The sequence below is a fragment of the Dipodomys ordii genome, unplaced genomic scaffold, assembly GCF_000151885.1.
Source record: "Dipodomys ordii isolate 6190 unplaced genomic scaffold, Dord_2.0 Scaffold79, whole genome shotgun sequence".
Taxonomy (NCBI): Eukaryota; Metazoa; Chordata; class Mammalia; order Rodentia; family Heteromyidae; genus Dipodomys; species Dipodomys ordii.
In genome coordinates this window covers 831,059-845,154 of record NW_012267295.1, presented here as the reverse complement: position 1 = coordinate 845,154, position 14,096 = coordinate 831,059, and the positions used below count along the sequence as shown (strand labels likewise).

General features: G+C 48.2%; 1 protein-coding gene across 1 annotated transcript in view; it reads left to right on the top strand.

Annotated features, from left to right (window-relative positions):
• Srebf2 (sterol regulatory element binding transcription factor 2) overlaps nt 1-14,096 on the top strand; it is a 69,051-nt gene that overhangs the window by 47,484 nt on the left and 7,471 nt on the right. Inside the window, exons 12-15 of the mRNA XM_013024882.1 lie at nt 6,748-6,916; nt 9,653-9,770; nt 10,634-10,743; nt 12,112-12,244. Of these exons, the coding sequence (XP_012880336.1) occupies nt 6,748-6,916; nt 9,653-9,770; nt 10,634-10,743; nt 12,112-12,244 (530 nt within the window). The remainder of the gene's footprint in view (nt 1-6,747; nt 6,917-9,652; nt 9,771-10,633; nt 10,744-12,111; nt 12,245-14,096) is intronic.

The window sequence follows — 14,096 nt, the reverse complement described above, 5'->3', positions numbered from 1 at the left end:
AAGTGGCGCTGTGGCTCAAGTGGTAGAGTGCTAGCCTTGAGCTGAAGAGCTGAGGGACAGTGCCCAGGCCCAGAGTTCAGGCCCCACGACCGGACCTAAAAACAAGAAAAAGAAAATAATGTACAGTTAGCTGGCTCAGTCCTCTAATCCTAGCTACTCAAGAGGGTTGAGACCTAGAGGATTTCAGTTCAAAGCCAACCTGGGAAGAAAACTGCAAAACTCCATCTGTAATTAACCAGCAAAAATGCTAGAGTAGAGGTGTGGCTCAAGTGGTAGAACACCAGCCATGAGCAAGAAAGCCAAGCAAGAGACTAAGGTACTGAGTTCAAGCTCCAGTACACACATGCACGCACGCACGCACACGCACACACACACACACACACACAGAACGCTGGGGGTTGGCAGGGCAGCTTGATAAATTTTCACAAAGTGAACATACTCTGGTAACAACAACCAAGACAAAATGAATGTTTCCAGAAGACTCCTTCATGTTTCCCCTCTGTCCTTTCCACCTTCCTGTCCCCCCACCAAGGTAACCACTACTATGAATTCTGTCACCGTACTATAATCTGCCTATTTGCTTCTATAAACTAATGCTGAAATAAAAATACTGCTCAGTAACTTCACAAAGTGAACAACCCACCTAACCAGAAGATAGACCAAGAACTAAGACTTTAGAAGCCTCCCTTGGGCCTTCTTGCAAGTCATCAAAGCTGCACCTTCCCAAGTTCCCCAGCCAAGGTCCTGAAGTTTACTTGACCTTTATGTTAGGGGAGTCAGGCAGTGTGTACTGTTTTGTTTCTGCCTTGCTTTTTTCCTTTTATTTATTTGCCCTGTGTCTTACCTCATTTTGCTCAGTGTCATGTGTAAGATGAGTGTGTATGATCACAAGGAGTCCCAGACTTTTCATTCTTGTTGCATTACTGTAGTGTTCCACCACATGGTTAAATCACTGGAGATGGACTTGAGAGTTGCTTCCGGTTTGGGGTTGGTGTAAGCACTCTGCTTTGAGCAGCCTATACACATCTTTTAGGAAGGGCCAGTTCAAAAGTGGTGACCATTTCTCTTCCGCAGAATTGCGACTTCACATTGCCGCCAAACATGGTCATTTTAATCTTTGTAGAGTGATGGAGCACCAGTTCATTGTGTTTACTGGTAATGTAGATGCTGTCTTATAAAAACCCTTTTGAATGGGCTGGGAAGGTGGCTCAGTGGTAGAGCGCTTGCCTTGCATGCATGAGGCCCTGGGTTCGATTCCTCAGCACTACATATGTAGAAAAAGCCGCAAGTGGCGCTGTGGCTCAAGCAGTAGAGCGCTTGCCTTGAGCTGAAGAGCTGAGGGACAGCGCCCAGGCCCAGAGTTCAGGCCCCACAACCGGCAAAAAAAAAAAACCCTTTTGAAGTCTCACCTGTATTGACTGCCTTTTCGTTGCTAAAACTCTATTCTTAATGTGATGACCCTTTAGTGGATATATGCTTTGTACCACACAAGCAGCCTGTGACTTGTCTGTTCCCCTTCTTATTATGTGTTGATAAGCACAAGTTCCTGACTTTAATGAAATTCAGATGATTAGTCTTTTCCTTTGTTTTATGCACTTTGTGTCCTGTTTATAGCAGGTCTTTGTTCTCCATACAAACTGTAGGTTTTACTCTTCACACACATCCTTAATTCATGGAATTGATTTTTGTATGAATTGGATATAGGGATACAATGTGCATTTTTTTTTCCCATATGAGTATCTACCTCACCTAATCACCTATTAGTTTAAAAAAAAAACTGTCCTTTTCCTACTGTACTGAGTGGCATCTTTTTTCATAAATCTAGTGTCCATGTGTGGTGGGCAGACTATTGCACTTATCACTTTGACACAGCCCAAGTGCACATGTGTGCGCTCTCTCTCTCTCTCTCTCTCACTCTCTCTCTCTCTCTTGCTCTCTCACTCTCACTCTCTCTCTCTCTCTCTCGCTCTCTCTCTCTCTCTTGCTCTCTCACTCTTAATCAAGACAGGGTTTCAAATTCAAGATCCGCCTACCTCAGCCTTCCAAGTGCTAGTATTTCAGGCTTGCACCCCCAAACCCAGCTTGATTCACTTTGATATGTAGAAGTCAGTACACCAACTTTAGTAATGATTATTTTACTCTACCTTGTCCCTAAAAGCCAGAGGCTTGGTAGGCACTTGTAGTCCTAGTTACTCAGAAGGTTAAAATGGGAGGATCACTTGAGCCCTGGTGACAGAATAAGACCCCCATCTCGGAAAAAGAAAAGAAAATTGTCCCTTATCCTCTGAACCCCTCAGGAGATATTTTGTACGTCTGACAAACTGTGAATAGTTTAATATGTGTTTCCCCAGAACTTTTTTCCTAAAATATTTATGTATGTACATTATAATTTCTTATCATGTGATGGATTATACCATAAACCCTGATTTGCCTCTTCTCAACCTAATGGTAGATCTCTGGCATCTTTCTTTGTAGTAGTTTTATGCTGCAGCGGTAGTTGCTGCTGCTGAGGGATGCATGGGCTATTTCTAGTTTTTCCTGTTGCACACTGCACCATACAGAGATCGTCTTTGCACAGTCTTTACCCACCTCGATGAGAATTTCCTCTAGAGAGGGTGATGTTGAGTCAAAGGATATAAATATTTGAAACTTTTAATAGCATCACCTAATTTGCATAGTAGGTGAGAGGGGGAGGGAGAACAACTGATCTAGAAGTTGATTGCCCTTTCTGTTCACTCTGCTAAATTAAGAGACCTAGACAGTATGTCCCTAAAAAAAAGAGACTTCGAATTTGGATAGATAGATTTAACTAGCAAATGAGCCAGGTGTTAAGGGCAAGAGGAGGGCTGGCCTCTGAAAATAGTTTAGACCAGAAGGTTCCAAACTTTCTAGGTTCGTGTCATTGTTGTTGTTTTTGGTTTATGTGTTTTGTGGGGAAGGGGTTGGAAGGGTTGGTTGTTTTGTGACAGGGTCCTGCTATGGTCAAAGCTGGCCTGGGACTTGCTATGTAGATTAAAGTGATCTCAAACTCATGTTCCTCCTGCTTTTGCCTCCTAAGGCTGTATGTGACATCAGGTTTTTATGGTGCCCTAGGCCAAAAAATACAGCTTTGTCTATTGCTGTCAGTAGTTAGAATATACTTATTAGAGTAAGTATTCATAACTTCATAGCTTAGTAGCCATTTGAAAAAACATACATGAAGTTGAAAGAGGAAGCTGGGTACCAGTGGCTCATGCCTGTAATCCTAGCTACTCCAGAGGCTGAGATCTGAGGATCACAATTCAAAGCCAACCCAGGCAAAAAAAAAAAAATCTGTGAGACTCTTGGTTTGTTTGTTTGTTTGGGTCATGGGGATTGAACTCTGGGCCTAAGCGCTGTCCCTCAGCTCGTCAGCTCAAGGCTAGCGCCCTACCACTTGAGCTACAGCGCCATTTCTGGCTTTTTCTGTTCATGTGGTGCTGAGGAATCAAACCCAGGGCCTCTTGCATGCAAGGCAAGCACTCTACCACTGAGCCACCTTCCCAGCCCCTGTGAGACTCATATCTTCTAAAACTACCAAAAAAGCAGAATGTGGAACTGTAGCTCAAGTAATAGAATGCCAGCCTTACACACAAAAGCTCAGGGATAGCACCCAGGCCCAAAGTTCAAGTCCCAGTACAGGCAAAAAAAAAAAAAAGGAAAAGAAAAGAAAGAAGAAATAATAGTTGCTGCTTACTAAACATGATTACTTTCTAAAGGGATTGAGTAGCTCCTGAGCACTGACCCTCTCAGGCCTCAGGCACACATTGTATGCCCACACTCGCATTCTTGTTCCATGTAGGTATTCACACCATACTGCTTCAACCCCCAAAAACTCTGCTGCACCAGGATATGATGGGTAGGTAGCATGGGCTCACTTAGACGCCATGAACCACATGAGTCCGCTGTGTAGCTTTGCTACTCCCCTCAATTTCAGATGTCATTTGGCTGGTTCCCTGAACACTTCACTGCGGCGTACCTTGGCACACAGCTTGAGAACTGTAGGGGGTCATGGCCTAGAGTTCAGACTGCCCTGGAGTATTGGGTGGCTCTTGGGGTCTAGGTGGATCTGGGGCTCCTGCCATGGCCTCTCACATCAGGCAGTCAGCACATGCTACCCCAGCTGAGGAGAATTCTGGTGTGTATAAAATGTAAGGGAAAATTTTTGAACGATTGGGGAAATCATTAAAAAACTATTATGTCATGAAAAATAAAAAGTTTTTATAATTTCCCTCACAAAAACCAGACTACTATTCCCTATCCCACGTTTATGTCTTACTAGTTCAAACTACTAACCTCCAAGTTTTTCTTTTTTCAGAATTCAGCTCAAACTAGACCTGTACTAGGGCTCAAGGCCCTGAGCCCCCTACAATAACAAACAAATCCTCACAAGGCTCAACTAGAGAGTCTGAGACAGGAGGATCACAAGTTCAAGGTGCCTGTAATCCTAGCTATTCAGAGGCTGATATATTAGGATCGAGGTTCAAAGCCAGCCTAGGCTGGAAATAAACTACAAAAAAACTGGAAGTTAAGCTTGTGGCTCAAGTGGTAGAGTGGTAGCTTTGAGCAAACGAAGCTCGGAGACAGTGCCCAGACCCTGAATTCAAGCCCCAAGATTAGATAGATAGATAGATAGATAGATTTCCTAATGGCCTCTTGTTCCTCTTGCCCTATGACCTAGCCAGGTTTTGTTTATGCATCTTGTTTCTAACATTTGAGCCCTTCTGAGATAACATTTGATGCTCCATTTATCTTGGAGCAACCACCACCTTTCCTAGTTGGTCAGGCTGTGGAGCAGGCTGTCCTTGGGAATAGATTAGAGCCAACAGCTGGGGCAAAGGTCCCAGATTTGCATCTCCCTCCCTTCTCTCCGTGGCATTCAGTTGCAGTTCTCCCCCGGTTATTACCATTCAGGTGCAGGGATGCTTTGAGAGTTGCTGGGTGCCTCTCTACTTGTTCTTCAGCATCCTACGCTCAAAGAAGAGGGAAGACTGTACCACTGGCCTGTGATTCGACCTTTAAGTAAACTGTCCTGCTTGTCCTGGAAGCCTCTGTCAGAATATCAGAATGTGTGTGTGTGTCTATAAAGCAGTCTCAGTAGTTTTCTCTCAGATTCAGGCAGCTGTCTCCAGGTTCCCCTGGAGAGAAAGTCTTCTCCATCTGCCACCTTGAATGGTCGAGCTTTGGCTGTGCTATTTCTAACCCTGACATTCAAGTCTTCTGAGGCCATTACATTAGCTGATCACTGCTTAGAGCCCAGAAAAGGTCAGAACCATAAGACTACCAGACCATGAGCCGAATGCCCTCATCAGAGAAGCAGCGGCTGACGTGGAAGGGATGGTCCTCGGGCTGTGCTAGCAGCCCCTGCTCTGGCTCCCTGAGCCCCATCTGTACTTCTTCCTTCCTATCCTCCTCTGCTCAGCTCTGTCCTCAAAGTGGCCTGTGTTGATAGTTTTTCAGGCTAGAAAATCTGATTTTTTTTTTCTTTTGCCAGTCCTGGGCCCTGTCCCTGAACTTCTTTTGCTCACTTGAGCCACAGAGCCACTTCCAGCTTTTTCTGTTTATGTTGTACTGAACCCAGAGCTTCATGCATGCTAGGCAAGTACTCTACCACTAAGCCACATTCCTAGCCCCAAATCAGGAAATTTTAGAATAGAGGTATTTACATTGCACTTTTTTTTTGGGGGGGGGGTCCGGTCATGGGGCCTGAACTCTGGGCCTGGGCACTGTCCCTCAGCTCTTCAGCTCAAGGCTAGCGCTCTACCACTTGAGCCACAGCGCCACTTTCGGCTTTTTTCTTTTTGTTTATGTGGTGCTGAGGAATCGAACCCAGGGCCTCAGGCATGCAAGGCAAGCGCTCTACCACTGAGCCACCTTCCCAGCCCCTTACATTGCACTTTCTAAAGCAAGTGATGGACCGGCCACATTGTCCCTGCCGTCTCACTGGAGCCCTGGGCGCGTTAGGCTGCTGGTGGCAGAGGGTTCTGGACTTAGGGGGCACTGACCCGCAAAAAGCCTTTGAAAGTCCCTTGGTGGTCTCTCCCCAGTGGCAGGGTTCACGCAAGGAAGGCTGGGGGATTTCTGTGGAGCTGCCCTTGCAGAGGTGGCATGTGCGCATGCCCATGCCTGTGTGTTCTGGGGCAGACCTCCCAGCCGTGCTTGGTGCCAGTGCTGCCTGCTGGGACACTGACCGCTGCCCCCCCCCATTGTTCTAAACTCTTTATCCTCAGAGCTAAGAGAGCTGAAAATATAGTAAATCAAAATATAAATAAATTTGCCTAGAAATACTTGTCAAAGGTATGATTTAAAATGACATGAGAGTGAGGCACTGCCGGGCTTGGACACTTGCAAGGCTGAAGGTGAAGTGTAGCCAGAGGCACTTAAGACCCTTCCAGGTTAAGCAGCCCCCACCCCACTCTGCAGGTTGAATGTCAGCAGGTCAGGACTGGAGGCTGCAGGGCTTAGACAGGCCTACCAGCAGTATGAGGCAGGGCCTCTGATGTCCTTTGAACAATGACTGAACTGCCATACTTAGCAGGGTCCTGAGAACAGAGCTACTTTCCCTAGTTTCTGTGGTAGGAGTGCTTCTATAGAACCTGTTTGGGTTCTGGCCTCCAGTGATCCCTTTTTCCCAAACTTCTGAACTGTCCCCCTGGTACTGTCTCTACTGACCCCAAGATCTTACAGCCAGCCTCTGCCAATGAAGCTCTTGTCCTTGTCCTTCCACAGAGCTACTTCCTCAGTCGCGCCCAGAGCCTGTGTGGTCCTGAGCACAGCACAGTACCTGACTCCCTGCGCTGGCTCTGCCACCCCCTGGGCCAGAAGTTTTTCATGGAGAGAAGCTGGTCAGTGAAATCGGCAGCCAAGGAGAGTCTGTATTGTGCCCAAAGGAACCCAGGTGAGAACACCTTCACTACTGCTCAGAACTGCCTATGGCCATGAGAGCCACCCCTGCTGCAGGTCTCTGTGGACCAGATACAGAGACTCAGGTGTCCCTGACTTACTTAATCCATTCAAAAACCAAACCTAGCCGGCGCTTGTGGCTCACACCTGTAATCCTAACTACTCAGGAGGTTGAGATATGAGGATCACAGTTTAAAGCCAACCCGGGCAGGAAAGGCCATGAGACTCTTATCCCCAATAAATCACTCAGAAAACAGGAAGCTGTGCTGTGACTCAAGTGGTAGAGCGCTAGTCTTGAGCTGAAGAGCTGAGGGACAGCACCCAGGCCCAGAGTTCAAGCCCCATGACTGACAAAAAAAGCAAACTATGGGCTCGAGTGGCTCACGCCTGTAATCCTAGCTACTCAGGAGGCTGAGATCTGAGGATTGCAGTTCGAAGCCAGCTTGGGCAAAAAAGTCTGTGAGACTGTGATCTCTAAACATCAGAAAGTTGGAAGTGGAACTGTAGCTCAACTATAGAATGCTAGACTTGAGCAGAAAACTCAAGGACAGTGCATAGACCCTGAGTTCAAACCCCAGATCCTGCACCAAAACAAACACACACATACCTTAAGTCTCTGAGATTAAATAACATGCCTGAGGTCAAAGCCTGGTCACCTGTCTGTGGCTGAGCTGCATTTCCAGCTATGCTTGCTTGGACAGTTGAAATATCCCAGTGCCACACAGGGTGAGCTGTGATTAAGTGCCAACTGTATTCTTAGCCCTGGTTCCAGGCACTCTGGAGACAGAGGGTGTGTGGGGCTTGCAGTTTCCTGGCCTCTGGGCGCATTGGGAAAGCAGAGGACGTGTATGGAGCAGTTAGGGAACAATAGGTGGCAGGCAGTTGTCAAGTGCTCAGAGTAGTGACAGGGACAGGGCTCCAGGCATTGGAGAGACATGCTGGCTTGCTGTCCCTGGCATTTGATAGTGATTAGAGTTGACTTGCCCTGCCTCGGAGTGGCACAGGGGTGGACTCTGGAGTGGTGGGGTGGACTCAGACTGAGCATTCCGTAGCTTTCTGCTTCCGGCCGTGCTTGCCCCACTGAACAGGGAGCTTGTGGGGAGGGGAGGCATGTTGTGCAGCTATGAGGAAAGAGGGGGTGTAAGCTTTGAAGAGGTTTGCTGTATCTTGTTGTTGTTGTTGTTTTAACAGCTATGGCTCAATATAAGAATTTATGTGTTGGGGCTGGGAAGGTGGCTCAGTGGTAGAGCGCATGCCTTGCATGCCAGAGGCCCTGGGTTCGATTCCTCAGCACCACATAAGCAAAAAGAAAAAAGCCGGAATGGCGCTGTGGCTCAAGTGGTAGAGCGCTAGCCTTGAGCTGAAGAGCTGAGGGACAGCACCCAGGCCCAGAGTTCAGGCCCCACGACCAGACCCAAAAAAAAAAAAAAAAAGAATTTATGTGTTGTTGTTTTTAATAACTGTTCAATGTCAAAAAGTTGAAGGATGATGCCAGGCACCAGTGGCTCATGCCTATAATAACCTAGCTACACAGGAGGCTGAGCTCTGAGGATCCCAGTTCAAAGCCAGACTGGGCAGGAAAGTCCATGAGACTCTTATCTCCAATAAACCACCAGAAAACCAGAAGTGGCACTGTTGCTCAAGTGGTAGAGCGCTAGCCTTGAGCTGAATTGCTGAGGGACAGCGCCCAGGCCCAGAGTTCAAGACCCATGAACAACAACAACAACAAAAAAGTTGAAGGATGAAAGCAAAAGCAGTCCTTGTTCCTCCCACTGCCAGCTTGTTTGCAGCATAGACTTCCCCATCCTGGTCACACCTCTTGGAGTTCCCAGGTCCAGGTCCTGTCCCATGGAAAACCGACAACATGCGTAAACCTCCCTCCTCCTCCTGGCAGAGCAAGGCCCACATATGGCCTGTGTAATCTGCCATGTATGGGCAGAGGGGAGCAGTGGTGATGCCATGGTTTGGGCCTTCCCATAAGTCAACTCTCACAAGCACTCAGGGCCCCTGGTCTCCTCAGCTCAGCTAGAGCCTTGCTAAGCACAGGATTTGTGGCCAGGCTTGGGAAGATAAAAGAAGGGATTGTTCATTGTTCCATTGTCAAGAGAGTAGCAACCACCACTGTAGCCCTTCTTTTCTTACCTGGCTGTTCGCCCTAGCCATAAAGACAAGCGACAGCCTCTGAGACTTGAGGTTGTATACACATACACTTGCTCTCTGCTTATTTATCAGGGTCATTGTGTTTTGTAGAGGAATTTGATCCCTATTACAAGGCACCACTGTTTCTTAGATTCTTCTCTCTTTCTTTTCTTTTCTCCATGAAGATAAAAGTACTAAAGAACTGGGCACCAGTGGCTCACGCCTGTAATCCTAACTACTCAAGAGGCTGAGATCTAAGGATCGCGGTTCAAAGCCAGCCCGGGCAGGAAAGACCGTGAGACTCTTATCTCCAGTAAACCACCAGAAAACCGGGAGTGGCGCTGTAGCTCAAGTGGTAGAGCGCTCGCCTTGAGCTGAAGAGCTGAGGGACAGGTGCCCAGGCCCAGAGTTCAAGCCCCATGACCGGAAAAAAAAAAAAAAGTACTAAAGTATTCATAAATAAGACCCATAGAGTATTAGTATTGAACCCAAGGCCTCACAGGTGCTAAATTTGCCACCGAGCTACATCATCAATGCTAACGTGGCTTGCAGAGAACACCCATTTAACCCTTGTTGCCTTTCTCTTCCTTAGCTGACCCCATCGCTCAGGTCCACCAGGCTTTCTGCAAGAACCTGCTGGAGCGAGCTGTGGAATCCTTGGTGAAACCTCAGGCCAAGAAGAAGGCAGGAGACCAAGAAGAAGAGAGCTGGTAAAGTCCCCAGGCCCTGCTCCCTTTGTGTTTATTTCTTTTTTTTTGGTGGGGGGGGGGGCGGTGGTGGGGCCTGGGTGCTGTCTCTCAGCTCTTCAGCTCAAGGCTAGTGCTCTACCACTTGAGCCACAGCACCACTTCCGGCTTTTTTCTTTTTGCTTATGTGGTGCTGAGGAATCAAACCCAGGGTCTCATGCATGCAAGACAAGCGCTCTACCACTGAGCCACCTTCCCAGCCCCCTTTGTGTTTATTTCTTAAAACTAGAGCCCAGGTGTAGACCCAGCTACCAAGTAGAGCCAGTTGTTGGAGTAAGTCAGGAATCTGATGAGCCGCTTTGCCTTTTGGAATAGAGAGTGAGGGACCTGTTGAGAGGAGAGGAGGTAGGAATGGGATACAGAGATTTCAGCAGCAGACAGACAGCTCTGGTCCAAATACATCTGGACCCAGCCCTGGAGCATTTTGGGGTGGCTTATTTTTTGAGATGGGGCTCCCTCTGTAGCTCAAACTGGCTTTGAACTTGTGATCTTTCTGCCTCAGTCTCCCATAGTTACTGAGCATGGCCTTTCCATCACAGAATTAGACCCAGGAAGCAGAGCACTGAGGGATAGGACAGCTGTGCTAGGAAACTGTATGAGAATATGCTGGGGGGGGTGGCCTCCTGGAGGAAGGTGGGGTATCAGTGATAGCCCAGAGAATGCGTGGAAGGGGAAGGTAAAGGCTGGTGGTATGTGCGGGCTGCACTGCCTGTGCCTGGGCTGTTGGGAACACACAGCCAGAAACAACTGTTGGGTCTTTGAACTGGCAAGCTAGACCACTAGCTCATTAAGTGTAATCTCTGCATTTTACTCTCTTTCCTTTGTAGTGAATTCTCCAGTGCTCTGGAGTACCTGAAGTTACTTCACTCCTTTGTAGACTCTGTGGGGTTTGTGACCCCACCATTTTCCAGCAGTGCTGTATGCAAATCCACCCTCGGTGAGCATCCGTGGATCCACACTCTAGAGGTGTTCTGTTCTGTGTAGGTCTGGGGTTTGTTGGGTATACACGGAAGCATCTTCTGTGGTCCCAGGTTTGTATTTATGGCCTCCAGGTAGCCCAACCCACAGCTAGCCAGCCTGGGCAACATTCCAGGGGACAGCAAGTAAGTAAATATCATCTCTAAGCTGCTATCAGGGTGACAGCATATCAGCAGCCACCTCTCAGGCTTCTAAGACCCTGGAGCATGAGAGTGCCAAGCTACCCTCTGCCCACTCTCCTGGGGAAGGTTGGATCCCAGCAAAGCAGCCATCCCGGCTTTGAGCACTGACCTGTGATTACTTCAGTGTGGGAGATAACATGTTCTCAGACCCTTTCTCACATGACATTGCCACTGGCTTTTGCAATATCACTGGGGTCACAATTTAGCAGTTATGCAAACTGAGGCTCAGAAAGAAAAAAACAACAAAATACTCCAAAGTGAATGCTGCTCCAGAGACTTTGAAGACACTAGCCATTGTGGTTGTATCCAGCTCTTAAAAATAATTAGAGGATCCTAGCTACTCAGGAGGCTGAGATCTGAGGATCACGGTTCATAAACTCTTATCTCCAATTAACCACCAGAAAACCGGAAGTAGCCCCATGGCCCAAGTGGTAGAGTACTTGCCTTTGGCTGAAGAGCTCAGTGCCCAGGCCCAGAGTTCAAGAAGCCCCATGACTGACCAAAAAAAAAAAATTATGGGTAGGTCTGGAAGGGTGACTATATTACAAGTACCTGCCTGCTTTCCTGCTTAGTAATTCTTAGTTACTAATAATAATAGTAACAAGGTAAAATTCTAAGATTATTACAATGGACATTTTTGTTACACTTTTCTATTCAAGCCAATTTCTTTGTTTTTTGTTTTTGTCGGTTATGGGACTCAAACTCAAGGCTTAGGTGCTGTTTGTAAGCTTTTATGCTCAAAGCTTATACTCTGCCACTCTGAGTCATAGCTCTACTTCCATTTCCGGTAGTTCATTGAGGATAAGAGTCTCATAGGCTTCCTGCCCAGGCTGGCTTTGAACCTTGATCCTCAGATCTCAGCCTCCTGGGTAGCTAGGCGTGAGCCACCCAGCACCCAGCTCATTCCATTTTGATAGAATGCAAAAACAGGATTATTAGGTTAGTAGGAGTGAAGACCTTAAGGCTCTTGATAGATTATGCCAGACTACCCAAAAGCTGTTGGAGGTGAGTGCTTTTACCTGAGTTACCATCTCCAGAAGGTGAAGAAGATGCCATGCGCCATGTAGGTAGGGGTATAGCAGTCATGGGCTCCACAAAGCTGGCTCTGCTGGGGCTAAAGTATGTTTGCTACTGACCCCTTTCAGGCCCAGACGTCATCTGTCGCTGGTGGACATCTGCGATTACCATGGCCATCAGCTGGATCCAGGGGGATGACGCTGCTGTGCGTTCACATTTCACCGAAGTGGAGCATGTCCCCCGGGCTCTGGAAGTGACTGAGTACGTAAGCATCCTTGGCCACTACTCTGTTTCTCTGTAGAGGAATCCTGTATGAGCCACTGAGAGGAAGCAGGTCCACATGTGGCCACACTGGAGTGGAGGAGGATGAAAACTGTATGGTAGGAGAGAGGTTGAGGTAGAGGAGGGAGCAGAGGGCACCCTGGAAATTCAGGCTGTCTATGCACGTGTGCATAGCTCTGCCCAGCTCACCTGTCATTCCAGCTGCTGTCAGCATCTCTTCCTCCTCCCCCAGTTTCTGTGTGACCACAGGCCATGGGAGACATGAGGGCAGTGTGGGCTGGGAAAGTGGCTCAGTGGTAGAGTGCTTTCTAGCATGCATGAAGCCCTGGGTTCTATCTCTCAGTTCCACATACAGAAAAAGCCAGAAGTGGCGCTGTGACTCAAGTGGTAGAGTGCTAGCCTTGAGCACAGAGAGGCTCAGGAACAGTGCCTAGGTCCTGAGTTCAGGCCCCAGGACTGGAAGAAGAAAAAAAAAAAAGATGTGAGGAGGGCAGTGTGAGTCCTGCAAGTCAGAGGCTTCAAGCAGACGCAGCTGTGTGTGTGGCTGTGGCACAGACTCCGCTCCGGGATTGTTTCTGGGCTCCCTTCAGCCATCTGCCACTGCCCATCCACCTGCTTTTCTAACTGAACAACCGGGGGCACAAGACCCAACCAAAGAACTCTTGACATTCCTCCTCAAGACTTACATCTGCACCTGCCAGGCCCTCAGCCATGGGCACCTGGGACATGCTGCCTGAATGCTACATGGTACAAAGGCCTGCGGACAGGGTCCTGGCCTCAGAGCCAAAGCTGGCCCCTTACAGAGAACACAGAAGGGATCTGATCACAGCAGGGTGAGCCCTGAAGTAGGTCTAATGTCTCAATTTTATGTAGCCCCATTTTATTTCTTTATTACTAGGAAGATGACTACAGAGGGGCTACAGTTGCTCTTTACTTATAAGAGTACATTTCTTTTTTGGATAATGGCACCCCTTCCCTGGTATTTAGCCCCATTTTATAGCCCCCTGTTGAGCTAGCAGCCCCCCTGCCCCAGCCCTGCCTTGAGCCTTCCCACCTAGGGTTGTCTGCTGGGCTCCCTGAGGTTGTCTGAAGCTGCGTCTCCTCTCAGCTGCACAGCCGCAGCTGACAGCCGGGATGCCCCAGTGGGCTCCCCCACCTCCCTCCCGCCCGGGCGCAGTTATAGCTGCCACTCCTCAGGAAGTCCAGGCAGGAAGCCTGTGGCCCAGCTTTGTTCCCTGTCCTCTTCTCTGCTTAGTTTCTCTAAATGCTTAACACAAGACTTCTGGGAGAATAGTCTTCAGAGAACAAATAATGAGGCTATTATAGTCAGCTTCTGTTGCTCTTAAAAATCCTGACAAAAACAACTCATAAAACCCAGGCTGGGGCTGGGAAGGTGGCTCAGTGGTAGAGTGCTTGCCTTGCGAGCCTGAGGCCCTGGGATCGATTCCTCAGCACCACATAAGCAAAAAGAAAAAAGCCGGAAGTGGCGCTGTGGCTCAAGTGGTAGAGTGCTAGCCTTGAGCTGAAAAGCTGAGGGACAGCACCCAGGCCCAGAGTTCAGGCCCCACGACCGGACCCACCAAAAAAAAAAAAAACCCAGGCTGCAGTGGCTCTTGCCTGTAATCCTAGCTGCTCAGAAGGCCGAGATCTGAGAACCATGGTTCAAAGCCAGCCCAGGAAGAAAAGTCCATGAGACTCTTAACCAGCAAAAAGCTGGTTAAATGTAGCCCAAATGTAGAGTGCCTAGGCCCTGGGTTTAAGCCCCAGTACTGGCACACAAAAAAAAAACAAAAATTTTTTTTTTTGTCTTTTCTTTTTTGGTACTGGGGAT